Source organism: Sphaerodactylus townsendi, linkage group LG13 (genome assembly GCF_021028975.2).
Source record: "Sphaerodactylus townsendi isolate TG3544 linkage group LG13, MPM_Stown_v2.3, whole genome shotgun sequence".
Taxonomy (NCBI): Eukaryota; Metazoa; Chordata; class Lepidosauria; order Squamata; family Sphaerodactylidae; genus Sphaerodactylus; species Sphaerodactylus townsendi.
Genome location: NC_059437.1, coordinates 43,530,407 through 43,553,078, shown reverse-complemented (window position 1 = coordinate 43,553,078; position 22,672 = coordinate 43,530,407). Strand labels below are relative to the sequence as shown.

The 22,672-nt window shown below is 45.1% G+C and overlaps 1 protein-coding gene across 1 annotated transcript in view; it reads left to right on the top strand.

The window, feature by feature from the left end:
• Positions 1-18,144, top strand: part of SLC25A1 (solute carrier family 25 member 1) — a 41,150-nt gene extending 23,006 nt beyond the window's left edge. Inside the window, 9 exon segments of the mRNA XM_048514365.1 lie at positions 2,832-2,939; positions 7,741-7,840; positions 8,473-8,611; positions 10,237-10,321; positions 11,197-11,301; positions 14,254-14,369; positions 14,745-14,818; positions 16,261-16,297; positions 16,300-18,144. Coding sequence (XP_048370322.1) covers positions 2,832-2,939; positions 7,741-7,840; positions 8,473-8,611; positions 10,237-10,321; positions 11,197-11,301; positions 14,254-14,369; positions 14,745-14,818; positions 16,261-16,297; positions 16,300-16,377 — 842 coding nt within the window. The 3' untranslated portion in view covers positions 16,378-18,144.
• Positions 18,145-22,672: the final 4,528 nt, after the last annotated feature.

The window sequence follows — 22,672 nt, the reverse complement described above, 5'->3', positions numbered from 1 at the left end:
GTCAATTGTAGTGGCAAATGAAATACTTGAAACGAAATACTTGAAATGGTTGCAACCCCCTCAAAGTGCTTCTGAAAGGCGCTTTCTATTATCTGCCTGGCTCTCTGTAGGTTTTCTATCTTTACAAAAGAGAATTGTACATAATAGATTTTTTTTCTTCTGAATCGTTGCTTCATGTGTTACATTTTCAGCAAGTGCATACTAGAACACACATTTTGAAAAACGAATGTGCTTCAAGTAAAACATGTAAATGTGTTCGAGATCTCTAAAAAATGCAAGTTTTTGTCTCCTGGAGTGTGTGAAGTGATCATGGGTTTCGTCTGTATAAATTGTTAGAATGAAGATTATGCCTAACTAAAAGAACATGGGAAAAGATATATCTATTTATTTACTTTGTTTGTACTCTGTGGGGGGAAAGGGCAGGGCACTGATGGAGAACCATTTCAGTGCCCTGTCTGAAGGGAAAACTCATGACAGTGGTAGAGTATCTGCTTGGTAGAGCATCCCCTCAATTCCCGGCATCTCCATCATGGAAGTGGAAACTGGCGATATGAAAGACTTTTCAGCCTGAGACCCCAGAGAACCACTACCAGTGAGTGGATAATACTGACCGTGATGGACCAATATTCTGATTCAGCGTTTCACAAAAGAGAGCATCTGCAAAAGACACGGAGTTTGAGAGCATCCACAAAAGGCATGGAGTCAGCCATTGTTAATAACAGGAAGTTAGGCCTTTGGTCAGCCAGCAGAACAATTCTTCCATCAAGTACATGAAGCTGCTTTATTCAAAGTCAAGTCATAGGCTGATTTACTTCAGTACTGTCTACTTCAGGGGTCTGCAACCTGCGGCTCTCCAGATGTTCATGGACTACAATTCCCATCAACCCCTGCCACCATGGCCCCAGCCCCTGGTCTACTTAGATCTCCCGAGTCTCAGCAAGGAGGTACTTTCCCCATAACTGGCTACTGACAGTATTTCAACGGAAGATGCCAGAGATTGAATCTGGGACCTTCTGAATGCAAAATATATCTACTGCCATTAAGCCATGTCCCCTTGCATGTTAGATTCACAGGATGGACATTCCCAGAATGTTAAGTATGGTGCAGTCAGAGGCCTCGGGGAGAGGTGTGGAGGGCGTCCACTCCTGAGCGAGCTAAGAATAGATGTCTGGACAGAATCTTCTCCAGAGTTGCAGATCAAGGCAGCACGAGATTGCACCAGAATGCTGATTACCCAAAGCTTATGAAGCGTTCATGCCTGATTTCTACCACTGCTGAATCTGAAACTGCAGAGTTTGAATTAAGTACATAGGAAGCATGATAGTTGTTCTTAGCCAAGCCTTCTAGGTCCATTCTCTAGGAGTCTGCCACCTGCGGCTCTCCAGATGTTCATGGACTACAATTCCCATCAGCCCTGCCAGTTGGCCATGTTGGCCATGCTGGCAGGGGCTGATGGGAATTGTAGTCCATGAACATCTGGAGAGCCGCAGGTTGCAGACCGCCCACTTTGGAGGGTGAACTACATGGCATTATACCCTGCTAAAGTCCCTCCCCTCACCTTGCCCTTTCCGGGCTCCACCCCAAATCTCCTAAGTATTTCCCAGCCCTGAATTGGCACCCCTACATTCAGATCCAGCTTGTTAATCCTGCAGATATCTGTTCTGCCTCCCACTTTGCCATGTCCGAAGGAAGATGCTTCAAATTTGCATCTCTCTGTTTACATTGCTGCCCCCCCCCCCCGCCCTTCCTGATTTTTGCAGACTATGCCACTCATCTTGGCCCGTGCGGGGGGTCTTTGCATTGGCTGTTTCTTTGCAACCCTCAAGGGTGATATTTTTGTCTAATGGTTTTTCAAGCCCATCTAGTTTTATTTGCAAGAGGTAGATTTGTTTGTTTTTTGATGGAGGTTGAGGAGTAATTCATAGGCTGGCTGATATGGAAAGAAGCCAGCGTGGAGCTGATCGGGACAGAAAGAAACGACCAGAACAAAATACTGGCAAGCGTTTCTCTCCTCCTCCCCATGGCTGTGGGGGGAGATGAGGACAGAGGTGACTCTGTCTGAGATGTAGATTGTTCTGGAACTTGATTACTTAAGATAAATTTGTGCATCAAGCCCGTAGGAATCCTTCTTTATGCTCGTCTAGCTGGTAGTAAACACTGAAACATGTTGATCTCTCTTCCTTCCCAACCAAGATTGAATGGGTGTGTGTGTGTGTGTGTGTGTGTGTGTGTGTATATGGATGCATAGGTACAGGCTTGTCACCTTGGGAACATGACACATAACTGGGGGCTCTTGTAACTAAATACTGTTTCATACCAAAAAGTTCCCTGCTTATAGAAAAAGGTGTGGTGATTTAGGATCATAGTACATGGAACTTTTCCATAATGTGAGTTGGCGTGTTCACTTGAGATCTCTCTAGGCCATTTGTACTTGATGGATGATGTCCTTGATTTGAATTACGGCTTTCCAAAAGGATGCGTTTTTTCATACATTACCTTTTGCATTTTTTCCTGACACTCTGTTTGACTCATGCTGATCCCCCTGGAACTGCCAATCTACAAAAATCTGTCCGTTCAGCTGTCCCAGAAAAGATCTTGCTCTTAAGAAGGGACCGTCCTAATTGGCTTCCCTGGGGAAAAAAATATGCACAATTCTTCAATAAGAACTGTAATAATGTGCGTTGGCACACTGTTTCTGGGTGAGCAATTCACCGCAGCTTGTCATATATCATGCCTTTAAGAGTTTTCATCACTGATGGAGTCGCACCAAAGCCCAGCAAAGAAAGCTGTCGGTGTCATCATTTTGATTCCTTTCTTTCTTGCATCCTTAGGTGGCATCGCTGGTGGCATTGAGATCTGTATTACATTCCCCACAGAGTATGTGAAAACTCAGCTCCAGTTGGATGAGAAAGCTAACCCGCCACGCTACAAAGGCATTGGTAAGTGTTCGGCCTGGCAGTGAAAATCCGCGGATCTCTGCATTGTCTAAATGGCTGTGGGAATTGAGCGGGGGTGGTGCCATCTTTAGACTAGTACGAAGGTGACCTTGGTTTCAATGTCCACTCAGTTCACGGCCTTCTCTGCCTAACCCCACCTCACAAGGTCATTATGAGCATGACAACTGTGAACATACAAAGCTCTCTTATTTAAAATCAGACTACTGCAACATTCAGCCGGTATTGGCCACTCAGATTGGTAGCAACTGTCTACGCAAAGCAGTGGTGGGATCCAAAAATTTTAGTAACAGGTTCCCATGGTGGTGGGATTCAAACTGTGGCGTAGCGCCAATGGGGCTGGGCAGGGCATTCCTGGGCGGGGCTGTGGCAAGGGCGCAGCCGCTGCGCCAGTCCTTGGGCGGGAAACGAATGCACACAGGCGCAGGCCGCCACGCACGCCCGGTGCACCTCCTGCTAGACTGCTTCAAGTTCTGCGTGCTACTGCTGAGAGGAGGGGCGTAACTAAGGCAAAAATCACATGGCAAAATCACCAATTACCGTAGTAACCCCCTCTCGGCACACACAAATAATTAGTAACCTACTCTCTGGAATCTGTGAGAACCTGCTGCATCCCACCTCTGACCCAGTGTCTATATTTTTCAATGGGAGATGCTAGGGATTGAACCAGGAACCTTCTGCATATAAATTAGGGGCTCTGTCATTGAGCTGCAACCTCTCCTTTATTTGGACCCTGAATCAAATCCTGCCTACTGAAATGCTTATTGGGGTGCTCTGTTTGCTGCAAGAATTGCTGCTTCGTTCATACAGCAGAAGGAAACAGAATCCCCCTCAAAAATGCGCCCAGACGCCATATTCTTCTTGTGTCATTAACCTGGAGGTTTCCTGCTCAGGAGACAGAAGCGAGTCATACTCTGGAGGACTGCTTAGCTGAATCAGTAAAGAAGATGGCACAACTCCAGCCTGACTGGAGGAGACAGGGCTCTGGTCTTTTGCTGATGTACACGCTGCGCTGCAGTGGCAGAAAGCCAGTGTGCTGTAGTGGTTAAGAGCAGGTGCCCTCTAATCTGGAGAACTGGGTTTGATTCCCTGCTCTGCCACTTGAGCTGTGGAGGTTTATCTGGTGAACCAGATTAGTTTGTGCACTCCAACACATGCAAGCTGGGTGACCTTGGGCTAGTCACAGTTCTTTGGAGCTCTCTCAGCCCCACTCAGCTCACAAAGTGTTTGTTGTTGGGGGGGGGGAAGGGAAAGGAGTTTGTAAGCCCCTTTGAGTCTCCTTACAGGAGAGAAAGGGGGGTATACATCCAAACTCCTCCTCCTCCTCCTCCCCCTCCTCCTCATCCCCCCCCACCCCCCACCTCCTCCTCCTCCTCCTCCTCCTCCTCCTCCTCCTCCTCCTCTTCTTCTTCTTCTTCTTCTTCTTCTTCTTCTTCTTCTTCTTCTTCTTCTTCTTCTTCTTCTTCTTCTTCTTCTTCTTCTTCTTCTTCTTCTTCTTCTTCTTCTTCTTCTTCTTCTTCTTCATTATTAACCTGGAGGTTTCCTGCTCAAGAGACAGGAACAAGTCATGCTTTAGAGGATTGCTTAACTGAATCAGTAAGGAAGATGGCTGAATTCCAGCCTGACTGGAGGAGACCGGGTTCTAATCTTCTGCTGATGTGCACACTGCGCTGCAGTGGCTGATGCTGCTCAAAACTGGATGCTGGATCCCTTCTGGCAAGGCTGCCCCAAATCAGCTGACGTGCAAGTAGCGAATGATGTGAGAGAGGCAGCCTGGGAGATGTGTGGAAAGATCAAGCGAGGTGGGGAGTCACGATAAAACTGTCAGGGCCATGCTTGAAGAAGGTGGCTCTGTGACGTGGAGGCAGGTGCTGTTCATATGCTTTGCTCAGTCACACATGCTTGTCATTATGGGGCAGTTTAGCATGTGGTAAAAGGCTGGGTGGGTGAGTGTAGCCTGGCTTCTTCCCAAGGATCTCCGGTTTGGCAAGAGAAAAGGTTGGCTTCCTCTCTTTCGTAACCACAAGGGAATCTCTGCTGGGTCACGGGCAACAGTTTCCATCTTTCTGGGTGCTTAAACATTTATATCAGGTTGACTACTGCCATCTAGCTAGGTTTGTAGGAGTGCACAGTTGCATATTGATATGGATTTTCCCCCTACCCTTGCTATCCTAAATTGCATCGCCAAACAGCTGTAAATATTACATGGCAGACAAATCTAATGCAGGGGACAGTGGTTCATGTGGATTGATAACCATCAGTTTTTGAGAGAATTATAATCTCCAAAATCATCTTGTTGCTAGGTTTAAATTGATGCTTTAGAGAATAGGTGCCAAACTCGCTGCCCTCCAGATGTTATGGACTACAGTTCCCATCATCCCCTGCCAGCATCATGCTGTAGTCCATAACATCTGGAGGGCAGCGAGTTTGACACCTGTGCTTTAGAGCCTAACCCTTCTATGGTCCCAAGATCATCCTCGAACCTCCAGGAGTTCCCTGACCGGATCTGGCAGCTCTCCCCACCCCTCGCCAGTGGCCAGTGGGAACTTGGTGACCCTTGGCCTCATGTGGAAGTTGGCAACAGTCTTTCTGAAGGCCCTATTATGAAGATGCTGGCTTAGAAGATGCTTGAGTGTAGATTGATGGAAGCATTGTTTGCTTCAGTTACTTTTGACTCTTACTGTTGGAAGGAAATCTGTTGGCCCCTCAGGATAAAGTTTCTGCCAACTTTGAACAGGAACTGCAAAGTCTACATGTCCATTTTGTTGAGAAAGAACGGAGTAAGAAGATCTGTGCAGCCTTACAGGAGCCGCCAACGCAAGAGTTTTGGCTTGTTTTTGACTCCACTGAGTAATACAGAGGAGAGAGGAATTGAAATTCTCAACAAAAGCTTTCATTGATTGGGTGTGCTGATTAAAATCTTGCAGTCATAGGAAAACCTGCCTCTTCCATGCTATATGAGATTTTGCTGGGCTCCAGTATTGGAAAGGCAGTGTATTCTTCACCTTCTTGAATGTCTTGATTTAAATAAATAAATTTCTGGATGTTATGATTATGCAGATATATCTGACAGGGTCTGGGCAATTTTGACTGAAGCTTCAAATCACCAAGGCAGCAAAATTAGATTTCCAGTGTTTGTGGATAGAATTTCTGTATCCTTTGCTCCACCTTATGACTGGCAAGTCCAGCATAAACTGTGCACAATAGCGGCAATTATGCAAATCTGTATTGTTGATGAAGGTTCCAGAATTTCTCTTGGCACAGCTTGCTTGTATGCAGAATCTATACGGTACACAAAAGAACTCAACAGGGCCCAGAAAATAGGATAAAAATATTAATGGTTAGGGCCCAACAAAGGTCTGGGTTTTGAGTCTGGATTTGTTATATATCGTAGCCATTGTGAGAAGCGGGACTGATCTAAAAAAAATACAGAGGAGAGTCACAATGTTGATGAATGTCTGTACATGACCAGTCGTCTGAGGAAGGGCTGATGGAACAGGCTATATTTAGACTAGAGAAAAGAATATTGGTGGAAGGGGGTGAATGGAGGATGTGTTGACAATATAAATGTTTTCTGAAATGTCAGAAGGAGAAATTGTTTGGCCTGTCTATTGCCAAGAAATAGGGACAGTTGAGCCAGAGGAAGGAGAATTTTTAAATATAGGGAAAGCTTCTAAAATATAAGAACTGTTATGCAGTAGATAAACTGTTTATAGCTTCTTCTGGGAATGTCTTCCTCAAGAAAATGATCACCAGGGCTTAGCTGAGGGGATACTTTTTGGTCAAGCTTGGCCTGGCGTTCATGGTTAATATTTCAGGCTGCATTTATTTACTTAAGTCATGTGCCACTTTCCTTATAAAGCTGGTTTACTATAAAAGTGGTTTACTATTAAAAAAATAAAATTCAGTTTATTTTACTGTGGTCTTTAAAAACAAACAAACAATTTGATCAATTCCAAGAAAAAAACTTGTCAGGAGTTTAGGTGTGTTTAGGGATTCCCACAAAAAAATTTAAATTTTTTTTTTAAATGGTGTTATTTTAACTCGTCAGAAATTGTAAAGTTGTAAAGGCTGTTATTATCTTGCTAAGCTAATCTTAAACAATCTATATGCCATTAAAGGTATTCGAAATCGAATAGTTAGATTCCCACAAAAATTGTGTTCCTGCCAAGACGAAGAGAGGCGTCTGTTGGCAATGTTCATCACTGGAAGGATTTATGAGGGAAAAAGGTCCCTCTGATAGGCCTGTCCCAGGCTGTTTCCATTGTTCGGAATTGTATTTTGTCACAGCAGACTCCCTCACATGTGGTTATGCCCTGAAATAGTGTCTGATCTCCTTCACTGGGCTTTTAATAATAATAAGTAAATGCTGCTTATAATGTTCATAAGAAGATCTGCCGCTCTTGGAACTCTTGAAAGCTATCTTTTTTTCTTTACAAGAGAGACAGTGGGCAACATTTTTATCACATTCATATTTTTATTATATTTTAATAATATTTTTATTGCTACAAGAAAAACATGGTCCCTGTTTTTCCTGAGACCTATCCAAGCTGTTACATTATCAGTTAGGTTTTGGGCCAGTGACATATAATTACTTCATGGGGGCATTATGACCAAGAGCCACTGGCATAGAATATTGCAAGAATTTACCTTTCAGCCCACTGGATCCTTTCTAATCCATCTAATAATATAAGGTTCTTGTGCCTGCTGGAACATGACATGCTCATACTTTTTGATGAAGTCATACCAATTCACTCCGCTCTCCCCTTGCTATTTTTTCTCTCAGCGGACTGCGTGACACAGACCGTCAAAGGCCATGGCGTCAGAGGACTTTACCGAGGTCTCAGCTCGTTGGTCTATGGTTCTATACCCAAGGCCGCCGTGAGGTAATAGCTGTTTGCTTTAACTTTTGGTCTGCTGTAGGGGAGAAAATACAAAACTGTTTTTTGTTGGGAAGGTTCTCTATCTTGTACCATGTCCTGTGGTTGAAGTGAGGATAACAATGGAGAACAGAAAACTATGATTGCAGAGCTCTTTGTAGCAAGGGTGGGTTACAAGTGTGATAAATAAAAGGTGGGAGGGAACAGCCTAGAAATTCTTATTTCTCAAGACTTTGTAGCTTTGCCCCTTTCCCACACGGCGGCCCTTCCTTTCCAAGCCTCCCACTCACCCCTGCTTTATGAGCGACAGTAATTAATCTCTAACTCACTCTTGCAATCGGAAATGCAATCTAGAATTCCTCCTTCCCCTATAAAACTATGTCACGAAAGGTCAGAGAGGATGGGGGAAAAAATCTTTCCCCTGTTCATTTGCTGTAGCCCTGCTGATTAGGAATATGACAAATTGGCACTGCTTTATTTTAGGGTGTTTAGTTGATTTTTGTTTATCATCATTAACTTTTTCACTGTCTCAGAAACTTGGCTATATTTAGCAGCAGACATATGTGTAAATCAAATTAACCTGACACTTGCCGTCTTTTTGGGAAGGATATTTGTTTCATAATCTGCTCTCCTTCCAGGTTTGGCATGTTTGAATTCCTCAGCAACCAAATGAGAGATGCACAAGGGAAGCTGGATAGCACACGTGGCCTCCTTGCTGGCTTGGGGGCTGGTGTGGCAGAAGCCGTGGTAGTGGTGTGCCCCATGGAAACCGTTAAGGTGATAAAGGGTTGAGAGAAGACTGCCATTTTCTACCTGTCAGTTTGAGAATTTAGAAAATGAAGGCTCTGATTCCAACGTTGTATGATGTTGTGGATCCATGATCAGATCTCCTGAGGTGTACCCCCCCCCCCTTATACAATCTGTTATCTGAATGCAACTGCCCTTCCTTATGGGGGGGGCCATAGGCAGGAAGGTTCTAGAACAATGGTGGCGAACCTTTGGCACTCCAGATGTTATGGACTACAATTCCCATCAGCCCCTGCCAGCATGACCAATTGGCTATGCTGGCAAGGGCTGATGGGAATTGTAGTCCATAACAGCTGGAGTGCCAAAGGTTCACCACCACGGCTCTAGAAAGATGTCCCCTTTAAGTGAGATGCTTGACAGAACTTCTTCTATGTACTTCTTTGTGTATATTGCTACAGGCCTGTCAAAGGACAGTTAAGTATTGGAAGAGTTAGACCAGGGGTCTTCAAACTATGGCCCTCCAGATGTTTGTGGACTACAATTCCCATCAGCCCCTGCCAGCATGGCCAAATGGTAGGATTCATGGGATTTGTAGTCTATGAACATCTGGAGGGCCATAGTTTGAAGACCCATGAGTTAGACATAAGAACTGGTTTGCCTGCTCAGACCAGTCTGTTTCCACTAGTGGACAGACGGATGCCATAGAAAACTTTCAATCAGGGCACAATGGCAAGAGCCTTCCTTGATTATCACTTAGGTAGTGGGGTGGATCCAATCATCCTCCAAGTAGCCTTCCTAAAGCAGGGGTAGGGAACCTGCGGCTCTCCAGATGTTCAGGAACTACAATTCCCATCAGCCTCTGTCAGCATGGCCAATTGGCCATGCTGGGTGAGTGATGGGAGATAATTCAATTATCGGAAAACCTGGGATTCTAGTCCTAAAGTGACTACTTCCAACCCTAAGTGGCTCTTATGGCAGGGTAAGAATATTTAAATAAATAAACTTTGTTCAGTGGACTGGTAGGACAGAAGCAGGAACCACCCTGTTATTCTGTTTGGCCACAGATTCAATTTTTAGTTATTGTTGCTGGTAGCCATTGAAGGACCCAGCTTTCAAGAATGACCCAACATATATGACTAGACTTTTGTGTTTCTCTTATTTCTGTTAGAGCTATCTTGTATTGAGTTGGACCATTTGTCCATCTGATGGTGGTGACAGAAAGTACTGTCCAGTTGCAGTTGACTTATGGCCACCCCGTAGGGTTTTTAAGGCAAGAGACATTCTGTGGTGGTTTGCCACTGTCTGCCTCTGTACTGAGACCCTGGATTTCCTTGGTGGTGTCCCATCAAGTACTAACCAGGGTGAACCCTCCTTAGCTTCTGAGATCTGATGAGATCAGGCTACTTTGGACCATTCAGGTAAGGGTATTTGTCCATCTAGTTCGTTATCATCTACTCTGATGATTGGTGGCAATTTTCCCAGGTCTCAGGCACAGCAGCGTCTTTGCCAATAGATTTTAAGTGGAAATGGCAGAGTCTAAACCTGGGGCCCTCCACGTGTTCAATCACCGCACTTTGCCCAAGGTAGCCGCAGAGTAGTACTTTGATGGCTGTTGACTGTGGATGTTCAAGACTGTTGTGGTGTCCCCTTCATAGGTGAAGTTTATCCATGACCAATGCTCACCAAAGCCAAAGTATCGAGGTTTCTTCCATGGAGTGAGGGAGATTGTTCGGGAACAAGGTGAGGACTGGTAATTTCTAGCTTTGATGCAGCACTGCCCCTAGTGTCTGTCTCAGTTAAAGGTGAATCGGTCCTCCTGCTTTCATAATGGTTGGTGAAACACTATGGGACTCTCCTTGTATTAGTTCATGAGGAGGCAAAGCATCTACAGCTATAGAATCCCCTTCAAATTCCCATGGTTTTGTTCTCCTAAAGCCTTTGTGTGGACTTCATTTAGGTCTGGAAGGGTGTGGAGAATTTGGTATCTTTGAGTTGTGTCAGCTGTGTTGAGCAGCTAAAGCGCGTCATCTGTGTTGGGTGGCTAAAGTGCCTCTTCTCTCTATGCCTCCCTCTTTATTATATATATATTTTTAATTCTGTGATGCCTTTCCACCCAATTCAGGGGCCCCAATACAGTATATGTCTTTATGACATTCATCCAATATGGAAGCTTCTAGAACAGTGGTGGCGAACCTTTGGCACTCCAGATGATATGGACTACAATTCCCATCAGCCCCTGCCAGCATGGCCAATTGGCCAGCCCCTGCCAGCATGGCCATCGAACAGGAGAAACCCATCCTGCCACTAGAAGCTCGCCTTTTTCTCTTCCACCCCTGTGGGCCTCAAACGGGGCCCAGGTAAAATCTGGGCCCCCTGCTTTTGGACTAATTTTCTGGGACTGCACAGTTTTGTTTATGGTTCATCCGGAGACAGGCAAAACTGAATTTCTGTTGCATGTAAATGTGGGGGTCTGTGTTTTTTTCCCAACTCTCAAAGAGCAATCACAGAGAACAGCTTATGCTCCCTCCCCAGGTAAGGATTGGTGTCTGTGTTGAAGAGCAATCTTCTGCCAGCAAAGTCATTATGTTTCTCCTTTTTGTCCTTTTCTGTTGCAGGCTTGAAGGGAACATACCAAGGCTTAACAGCAACTGTTCTAAAGCAGGGATCAAACCAAGCTATCCGCTTTTACGTCATGACGGCGCTCAGAAATTGGTACAAAGGTATTTGGTCCACCTGCAATCGTTCCATTTCCAGCAGGCTCTACTTTCCTTCTGATGGGTGCTCTGCTGTAGGCTGAAATCCACCGAAGGAAAGGCAAAACAAACCATTTCATATTTGCATAAGTGGGTCTTTTGGCTTTCTTTTCCATTAGCATGCACAAAAGCGCCCCCTGGACAGTGCAAGGTGATTTTTGAAAAAATTGGGGGAGAGTGGTTTTTTTTATTTACTATTTTATACGACGTTGTCAATGTTAGAAATGTTTCAGATAAAATAATTGGTTCCTTACAGTAGTTTTGTAAAGTAGGCCAATTTTATTATCCCCATATAGGGGACCTTGCAGCTGGGAAGAATAAGAGTGGTTTGTCCAATATCACTTAGTTAGTTTGTGGCAGAGATGACATGGGCCGGGGAGGGGGACCTCCCAGATCTCAGCCCCCATGCTGCTCCAGCTCCTAACCCTGTTGCAGAGGTTGGTGTCTGACTAGAACTGGGAAGACCTATGTCTAGAACCTTGCTGGTAGTTTTGGGCCAATCATTCTCATTCAGCCGAACCAACTTTGCAGGGCTCAGAGGATAAAATATATGCCAGAGCATGCTTTCCTGAGTTCCTTGGATGGTAATGTTGCCTGTCCATCAGGCCACTGAAATGATCTATAGCTGTTTGGTAACGGATTTCACACAGGCTGTTTATGGGAAAGAACAGGTTAGCTACTGATCTCAGGGGAAGTGAAACAAGAGGGCCAGGAAGGCTAAGCCAATGATAGGGCTCTGCCAACACGGGCCGTTTGTGATGTCAGAGAAGGTTAGCGAATGGCATGAAAGGAGGTAGAAAAATCAAATCAGAAGGGGCATGCAGGACTGTTAGGATGTACTGGTGGCATTGCAGCCAGTCTTAGCAATGATCTCTTGGTTGGTGCAAATTAAAGGGAATACTCAGGAGCAACAGCAGCAGAAGGCCATTGCTTTCACATCCTGCATGTGAGCTCCCAAAGGCATCTCGTGGGCCACTGCGAGTAGCAGAGTGCTGGACTAGATGGACTTTGGTCTGATCCAGCAGGCTCTTTCTTATGTTCTTATGCTCTTGTTGTTTTTTTCTGGCTACCTTTTGTGGTGTCCCTTGTTCTAGCTGCCAAACCTAGGCATGTATTCTTCTGTGCCGTGGGGTAGTCCCAATAAAACAGATTAGATGGACTGTGTGCATCCATTGCTCTTGCCCATCTTTTAAAGAACCGCAGCCTTATCTATTACTGAGCCACCAGGTGGTGATGTTCAACTACATTTGTGTTTTCCCCCTCCACACAGTGGTACAGCATATTGCAATCAGCGTAAAACTCTTGCACTCTCTGAAGTATGCCCGCCTATGCTTGTTTTGATTTTAATAACCAGCTTTGGCAGGCATGCTGTTTAATAACAAGTTGGCTTCCTAAGGTCAGCCTCCTACTGTTAACAAGAGCAAGTTCTTCGGATGTTTGTTTAAAATGCTCAAAAAAACACGGCTCTTCAGTCTGTTGACCGCCATCTATTATCTTTCTCGCATGTTTTTCTTCACCTCTTTTGTTGCTGTGTGATTATATCAAAATAACTGAGTTGCTGGCAAGAGTGGGCTCATGGGTAGAGTGCCTGTTTTGTATACAGGAGTCCCCAGTTTAATTCCCCATTGTCTCCACCTAAAAATCTTTGACAGGAGGCGTTTGGGTGGGAGGGGGGACATCGCCATACCTGAGAATCTGGAGAGTTGCTGCCATTTGGAGCAGACAATACTGAACTGAACGGTCCAGTGGGTTGATTCAGTAAAAAGCAGATTTACAAACTGAACTAGGTTGGACCTCAGTGATGGGGGCACCTGCTTTAGAATCATAGAGTTGGAAGAGGCCTCAATGGCCATCAAGTCCAACCCCCTGCCATGGAGGAACACACAATCAAAGCACTCCCGACATATAGCATCCAATGCTGTTTCAAAACCTCCAAAGAAGGAGACTCCACCATTCTCCGAGGCAGTGACTTGAGGCTGGAGGTTCCACATTTCGTGCCAAAGATCCCCTGCTAATATTCATTTAGTGGCCTGAAGACGGCTGCCAAAATAGCCAGTAGGGCAATAAGTGGACCAATTATCACCTTCTTTAGATTTTGTATTCTCCATTTTTTGTCTTCAAAGAGGGATCCAAAGCAACATACAACAGTCCCCAAAAGTACCAGAGGTGGTAAATTATATCTCGGACAAATCCTGGATCCAGTTGGCCAGTTTGTCCAAGCACTAAGGGCCGTTCGGAACTTGCCCCTGCCCTGTAGCTCTGGCCACGCACAAGTTTTATACATGGGAACAGGAAGAGAAAACAAAAACACCAGCTCAGATGGTGCCGCTGGCAGCAATATTCTTTCTAGTTTAAGGTGCTGCTAAATATTGAGGTGGAAGAGCAGGTAGAAGCACTACGGCTAAAGCGGTCTGCTAAATTAAATGGTGAGCAGTCTGTGGGTTGAGACGGCAGAATATCAGAAAAGATGGACAAATCAAGAGGAATCTCCTTGATAATGAGTAAAGGCTGGAGTTTTGTGAATAGGAGCAAACTGAGTTAGGGAATCAGGTGAGCAAACCTGTCGGGTTAAGAGTCTATCGATAAACCGTCTTACAGTTATTCAAACCCTGCTGGCCTGTAACTTGGTTCCTGGTGATGAGATGGATAGAGTCTGTTTCTGAGCCTTCAGTAGAACATATTGCTGGCGTGGGATCAGTGGTGGGATTCAGCAGGATCGCACCACTCTGGCAGAACCGGTTGTTAAAATGGTGCTTGTAGACAACCGGTTGTTAAATTATTTGAATCCCACCACTGCATGGGATGCCTTTCCTGGCTTAATGTGCCCTTGTTAATGCTTGTGTTTTTAATAGTAAACCCAATTCACATTTCAAGTGTGGCCGCTGTTCTGACACCTTTTTAATAATGTATTTCCTCTAGGTGATGATCCCAACAAAGTCTTGAACCCTTTGGTCACTGGGGTATTTGGGGCTCTCGCTGGAGCTGCCAGTGTGTTTGGCAACACCCCGCTGGATGTCGTGAAGACCAGGATGCAGGTACAGCAAATGTCTCTTGGTGTTTTGAAGAGAGGGCATTGTTTTGTTTGGAACAGTGGCTCTTGACCTTTAATCTGCAACCAAACTCCGAGACAAACTATATGGCTAATCAATCAACACACAGGAGATAATGCTACGCTCTTGATAAATTAGAAACAAAAGTCTATTGCTCCCACTATAGTGTCAGAGGCTGTGACTTCAAATATAGCTCACCATTAGGTGCCCTTATTAGCACCCTTTTCTTTCAATATAGAGGAACTAGCCTTTTCCACACTGTCCATTCTCTTGGTTCGACCAGTCATTCCCCATGGCTCCTGTCAATCCTTCCCCATGGGCTGTTTGTTTGTAACCTCTTTTCTCTTCCTCTCTTTGAAGGGTCTTGAAGCACACAAATACAAGAGCACTTGGGACTGTGCCTACAAGATCATGAAATATGAAGGTCCCTTGGCGTAAGTTTTGCCATTTTCTGTAGCTTAAAGAATAGCTTTTTCTGTAACTGTAACTTAAAGAACTTTCTGTAACTTAAGGAATAGCTTTGGAGGGACTGGTGCCCAGCAGCAGTGGTGTCGTGGTTAAGAGCAGGTGTATTCTAATCTGGAGGAACCGGGTTTGATTCCCAGCTCTGCCACCTGAGCTCTGGAGGCTTATCTGGGGAATTCAGACTAGCCTGTGCACTCCAACACACGCTAGCTGGGTGACCTTGGGCTAGTTGCAATTCTTCTGAGCTCTCTCAGCCCCACCCACCTCAGAGGGTGTTTGTTGTGAAGGGTTTGTAAGCCTTTGGGTCTCCACATGGGAGAAGGGGATGACCCAAACTCTTCTTCTTCTTCTTCTTCTTCTCATACGTAACGACTGGGAGAAAATGAGTCTGAAAATGGATGACACATATTAAAATCAGGGTCATGCTGTGCTCTCACACTAACCTACTTCAAAGTGCAGCTATGAGGATCTCACTGGGAAGGTGAGAACTATGCGCATCTGATAAGTTTGGAAGATAAAGAAATAGGATGGAAAGAGTAGCTACAAGAAAAGTAGAATAGACAGGAGTACAGTCAACAGTAAAGGGACCATTTACCATTGAGAATGGTCATGAGAGATTTTTGAGGCAGATGACTAGGCGAGAGTATATTTTGTTAGCAGCAAACATCGCTTGCACATGGTTTAATGCTACTGAGCACCAGGCTGGTCAGCATTGAAGATGCATACAAACGGAGAGAGTTGTCTTCTGGGTAGGCATAAATGGAAATAAAGCAGGCTTATTTCATAATAACCCTTGTATCCCTTCTGCTGCAAGATAAAACACAGATAAAACAAAATTGTCTCAAAAATATAGAGTGGAGAACAATTATAAGCAACTGGCAGCAGCGATTAAAGAAAACCAACCCTTCCGCTCCATATATAAGCAACGCTGTAACAGATAAATGAAATTTAAAACAAGCAAAAACCTTAAAGCAGCAGGTAGTAATAAAATCTCAAAGCAGCAATAAAACACCAATTAAGGTTTGGCATTAGAACAGGCTCTCCTGACAGTGCCCAGCAACCAGTAAGAGTGCGGGGATGTAGGAAGTGTGCAATTTCAACTGTGACATCACCTCATTTCTGGCAAAAACAAAAAAGAAATGGCACGCAGTAGCTGTAAAAATCACCAGAAACTCTGTGGTAAAATCATAGAGCTTCCAGTGATTCCTAGAGCTACCCTGATGTCTGCAGATACATTATAATTACAGTGATTACCTCCATGCAATTTCCGACCAGAGAAGCACCATGGTTTGCCCCTACGCCCACAAGTTCTTGGATCATGACTCCTGAATGTAGCTGATGTTTGCTACAACCTGACTTGGATTCTGTGACCCATCCATATGCTTTTTTCTTTTACTGTCACCCTCTGCAGGTTTTACAAGGGCACCGTCCCCCGTCTGGGCCGGGTCTCTGCTTAGATGTGGCCATTGTGTTCATCATCTATGATGAAGTGGTCAAGGTACTCAACAAGGTGTGGAAAACTGACTGAGGCGGACATGGTGGGAAGCTGAGTAAGCGCCCGTCCTCCACACCTGCTGTAGGGCAACAGCTGGGAGAAAAGAAGATGTGACCAACCTCCAAGGGCATTCTAGGGATGTCTCTGCACGAGTGCACCTGGGGTGTGCCGGAGTCTCCTCTTCCTATGCTGTGAACAGGACACTAATCCAGTCCCTAACCAGCTGTGTCCATATCGAGCTTTCTGACTTTTATTTATCAGGAGGAACTTTGGAAAATTTTAAATTATTGATTGTGTGGTGACGTGACCAGAGAAGATTTAAGTGAGGGGCCAATGAATTTAAAACACTGTCTCTGCTGTTGAGAGGTGGGAGATTCTCTTGGTGCCCAGGAGGCGGGGAGAAAAGAAGCCTCCCTTCTCCCCACCACCACACACAGTTCAAGCCAAGATGCCTTTTACAAACTGTAGTAATTTAGGATATGTGGGTTGGGGATTTCTTGTCATGTTGTGGTGCTATGCCTTTCCTATAAGGGGCATCGTAAGAAGCCAGTACTTGACCTTTAGCTAAGGAGAACTCTGCAGAAATAGCATTGGGGGGTGGGGGATGGGACTGTCTGATACTCCACTCCTATAATCTGCCAGCAGTGAGTCTTTAGGGATTGCTGTTGACTTCCTTCCCAAGGGAGCCATCCCAGAGAAACTCAAAAGGCTGTGTGGGTTGGGTGGAATCAGATGCACGGTGGCCTTCATTCCTCTCTTGTCTCCTCACCCCTCGTTTTGAACTTTGCACATTTCAGGAAGTGTGGTTGTGGGCAGAGAGAACTCTTAGAGCATAGGTGTCAAACTCGCGGCCCTCCAGATGGTATGGACTACAGTTCCCATCATCCCCTGCCAGCTGGCAGGGGATGATGGGAACTGTAGTCCATACCATCTGGAGGGCCGCGAGTTTGACACCTGTGACTTAGAGGCTTTTGACAAAGCAGCAATGTAATGCATTCCATAAGTCTTCCCAACAACTGATTCCTCATGACCTTTACCTAGATGGAAGCAGGCCCCGTAGGCCCAAGCTAGGTGTGATGATGGGATGTCAGTTGAAAGCTTTCCCTGGTTCTCACAAATAATCCACATTAGGGGCTGGAGGAAGGAATGGCTTCCCTCCATGCTGGTTTTGCAACCTTTACCCCCTCCTGGGGCTTTTTGGTTCCAGAGGAAACTTATACAGGTGTCCCATGGTATATATTTTATGTTTCACATGAGGGGAAGCAGTTAAGGCTGTGTAAGTAGGCCAGTTTATGGATGAGGAGGAAAGACCTTGACCACCTTTCTCCCATGCCCAAGCCTCAATCTGACGCCAACCCCACTCAGTTGTTTACAGGATTGTGGGTTTTTTTCCCCATTCTGGGTGGGGTTTGGAATAAAAAGCGCAAGATACTTAATCATGAATCTCCCATTTTGACATTTAGTTTTCCTTTTACGTTTCAGGGGCCTGACCTACGTTTGCGCTTGCAGGCTCAAGAATGTGTGAAAAAGTTCTCTGTAGAGGCCCCTATCCTGTGGGGAGGCAGTCACTGCCATGAGCATCTTTTTAACTAGTCTGGTTTTTAACTATGTCTGATTCTTAGGGTTTCCTCTCACCGATTTCTTAAGGCTGATATCTTTTTATTTAGAGTCCAGCGAAAGATAGACAGGGGACCTTTCCCCACTTTTCCCTCGGCCGCCGTCGCTGCACACAATTCCCAGCATGCGGCATCCCTGGCGCATGCCCAGGCGTCCCCACGCTCTGTGTGGGGTCATCAAAAGGCGCCCTTTGCAAGAGCGCCAGGGTGCCTCACGCTAAGGGGGCGCGACAGCGGCAGCGTCGGGGCGGCTGCGCTGTCGCCGCCCCTCTCGTGGGGAGTGCCGGGGGACCCTGCGCTACTCTCCTCAAGTAGCGCGGGGCTTAAGGTAAGTGGGGAAAGGCCCAGGGTGTCTTTTTCCCCTGGACCTTTTAAAATTTCCTCAGCTATTTCTGAGGTGAATTAACTCTCTGCCCATAAAGAGCGCAGTCCATAATTAACATGTTTACAGCGAGAGTTGCATCGAGGCTTAGCAGAAAAATGGAGCAGCTGGCCGTGTGGTTTTACCCCTCAGACTTGGCTTTGTGTTGCTCCGGGCACCAGCCTGCTCCCTAGTGGAGCAATTTCTTCTTTTAAAATAGTATGTTGATTTTCCTCTTGTTGAATTCCTTTGCTTTGAGGGCCATAAACAAGTCCCCCTGATAACAAGATTGGGCAAACATGATGCTCCCACTGCATAGGAAAGGGACCGCCCCCCCCCCCCCTTTGCCCAGGTGCCAAGGGAAATCACAATGATTCCATGACTAATTTGTGCCAAATGTCCAGTATTTTTGTGGTGGTGGTTCCTTCCCTCCCCTGTTTTGTTATGAGTTGTTTAATTAAGTGCAGCCTGTTTTAGGAAAGAGACTGGAGGCGACAGAACCGGGGAAAAACCAAAGAGGTATCTGCTGCTCTTTTGCCACGATCGAGTTATGATCGCAAAACAAATAAAAATGATACGATGAACTTTTGAAAATGTTGGACCTTTAACCAGGATGTGAAACACTTGAAGATTTGGCCTTGATGTAACCAAATGTGCACCTTTCTGGGATATTTCACAGAAATAGGGCCACGTGGCAATGTCCTTGTAACCTCTTGCACCCACTTAGCTTATTGTAGGGTTTTTCTACTATGTTGCTTATTGTGGTCTTCCTATTATGGGATGGTGATTGCACAGCACCCTACCACCTTTCCTGTTTTGATCATGTGGCAAGCTGTGGGAGATGCTTAGGTTTTGTTGTTCATGTTTTACCAACCAAGGATCTCTTGGATTGTCTGAACTTGAATGCATTAAATCCATTGTTGTTGCCACGGCAAACTAACAGTACAACGGCTCTCCTAGAAGTTCCAAAATCAAGCTGTCCAATGAAGACACCGCTAATAAAAACCAAAGTTGCCTGTTCGTTTGTCTCTTCGCTGTTTTGCCGAATTTCAAACCCGCGGTCTGCCTCTTGGTGCAAGGAAGACTGTTCGTAACATGTGAATCCACCAAGGAAAGCAGAGAAAGAAAGGATTTGTGTCTCCTGGATTTTCCTGTATGCAAATGCACTCCTTCAACATGAGTTACCTAAGACTTAAAGAGTCACATGATCCAATAATAGGAGATTGATAATGCCTCTATAGTAGTGTCTCGCTGGCTTCTTCAGCTAAAAGGGTTGTGGGTAGCTGTGGTTGAGGGTCTTGGAGTGATACAGTAGAGAGCTGCTGTCAGTCAAAGTGAACAATATCAAGTTTGGTGGGTGTGGCTTGGTGGGAGAGCACATATTTCATCCATTGAAGGTTCCTTTCCTGCCCTCTTTAGCTAATGGATCTCAGTTAAATGTCTGGAAGGACCTCTCTAGCTGAGAACCTGGATAGCCACTGTCAACCAGGCATCACTGTGCAATTATAGTGTCTGTTTCCTGTTCTAAGACTCATCTATACTGTGGTTCACATAAAGATGTTAGTAGATTGTATATTCCTCCACCACAGAACAAAGCATGCTGGACCTTCTTTGTTGTAGAATGCTATGCCTGGGTCCTAGTGCCTACCTAGCCCTGCACCTCCCCCCCCCCCCCCCCGCATCTGTTTGAAAGTAAAATACATTTTGGCTTAAATTCTCTTGTATCAAAGTACCATGTTCAGTAATGCACAAAATAATGGTTTTGATAATTCTTATATTCGTTCAGGACTATATTCTAATGCGGAAGCATACAATTTTCTCCACTGCTGCACCTCAACTCACCAAACTAACACCTTTATGTGAAACAGAGTATAACACATCTGTTTGTTTTTACCTGTGCCAATGTTAATAGCATTGTAACACTGGGCAAACTGAAGTTTGAGATTCGTTCTTCTCTGATCCAGAATTTCTGGCCTAATCTTACTCTGGAATTATCCCAGAGCTTAATGCTAAAAGTCGAGAATGCAAAGACTCCTAGCATGCAGAATACAATAGCATCCTCCTAGCCTGCTCACCCTGACAATGGTCAAAACCTGCTGATTAAGCAGCTCTGTGACTTGCTTGTCAGAAACTCGGGGGGTGGGGGGGGTGCTTTCCCTTTGAAAGGTCTGAACTCCCCTAAAGCTGGAGCAAGTTTCCTAAGCAGTTCAGGAATGTCATAAAAATTATATTTGCTCTCATGACCTTCTGTGATAAAGACTCGTACAAAACTCCTTTGGAATAAAAAGTTTAATATGCCACCCACTAGGCAATAGTTCATACCCAGCATTTCGCTTCCAATCATGATGTATACAATCTCTGGTCAGGGCAGGTTTTGGACAGACTTTTGTTGTGCCATTGACTCTTCTATTGTCATTTCTCCAAGGAGTGCGAGGCAGTACCACAGGATTATCCCTTTCTCTACTTTGGAATATCCCTTTCTCTGCTGTGTAATAACCCTGAAGCAGCTGCAAGTTAGCAACGAACAATGTGCTGGGCAACCATTCATCAATCTTCCAGAGGCCAGTTACGCACAGGGTGTTTGCTGCATAGTGGAGGCAAATGTCTGTTGCAGCAACATTTCTTATGCGGACATATTTCCTTGAGTCCGCTTTCATTTTGCACTCTCTCTGCGGCAAGCAGGACCACTTAGCACAAAGTTAATTTGCCTCGCCACCAGAGTGGGACAGATTGACCAGTGGGCACAGCTTTGCCCTGCATCATTTCCCTATGCCCAAAAACAGCCTGCCTAGTCTCCCACACACACACATGTATGCACTTCCTCGTGCTGCTTCTCCTCATCCTCTTCCCTGTCACTGACTCCTTCCCGCTTCTTGTCCTGCCGGATCATTTCTGGCCTTCCCCCTCTGTACATCTTTAGATCTTCTAAAAATTTTAAAATAAATCGACACATCAATGTAAAAATAATAATACTTTTAAAAATGTTTTTTTAAATAAGACTAGTTGATCAGTCCAAACACCTGATTTGCCCCTGCATTTGATCAACAAACACGGATGTCTCCAGCCTTGTTTTATACACAAGCAATCTCTCTCAACAAAATTGCAATAGAAAGCTCTAAATTAAAAGAAAGTGCTAAATACTAAGAGATAAAACTACAAAGGGTAGGAGAAATTTAAAACTTATCTTTAAAAGGTGGAGGAGCTCAACGAAGAGCGACCGCTCGGCCGATAAGCCTCAGTCACTCAGCAATATACACAAGCAATCAATGATTCAGGAGCACATTGGGACCGCGTTGAGAGACGGATGATCATGAACCTGGGGAGCTTAGCAAACAGCTGTTCACACTGTCCTTTTAGTGTTTGCGCACCTCCATTTCGCGCCCCCCCCCCTCTTCCTACCATAGAAGACAATCAGTGATAGGAAAATGTGCAGATGCCTCATTCAAGATTTTTCTGTAATAGTTTGCCTTTTTCATATGGATAAATTGGAACATTAAAAAATAAAAAAAATATTAAAAATTAAAGTATGCATGTGTGGTAGAGAACTCACAATACATCGCCCCCACCCCTTCTGGACACAAACAAGAAGCCGGTTGATGGATAATGGGCAATAATGCCAAACATGCCCCAAAACAAAGACTCTGTGGCCAGTTCTCTTTCAGGTTGCCAGAATCTCGCCAGGTGTCATTTTGTTTGATACCCATACACCTCCACTAAAAACCTTTATACCTTACCCTCTTGTCATGGAAAGGGACTGGCCATCCAAGAATCCCTCCTTCCCCTTCCGGCCCTGGGCCCCTTCCACACATGCAGAATTATTCACTTTCAATCCAATTTCACAATTGTTTGCAAGTGAGTTTTGTTGTTCCACACAGCTGCAAAATGCATTGAAAGTGGATTAAAAGTGCATTATTCTGCATGTACGGAAGGGACCTTTGAGCAGGCCAAGGGCTTTAACTGGCAGTTATCACTGTAGTTTTGGATCTTAACCGGAGAACGTCCAGACCACTCTCCCAATCCCCCAGTCAATGCCCTTTTCAATCCCAACATGCTTCAATATATGGCTGAATATGAGGCAAGGAGGACCCCAGCAGAGTGAACGAGAAACAGTTTATTTTTTAAAATGCTATAACAGTTAAGCAAATGGAAGAACAGTTATAAAAACTGGGCAGGATTAAGACAGGGACTCTACAACTACATAGGGAAAAAATCACACAGCAGGAAACTGGGTGGAAGACAACAAAACTCCCTGATGTGACTCCTCATGTAGTCCCTATTTGTCCCTCAATACCTGAAGCGATCAAGTTCCTTCAAAAACAGCTTCTCTACTGCTCAGCTTCAGGGAGTAAAC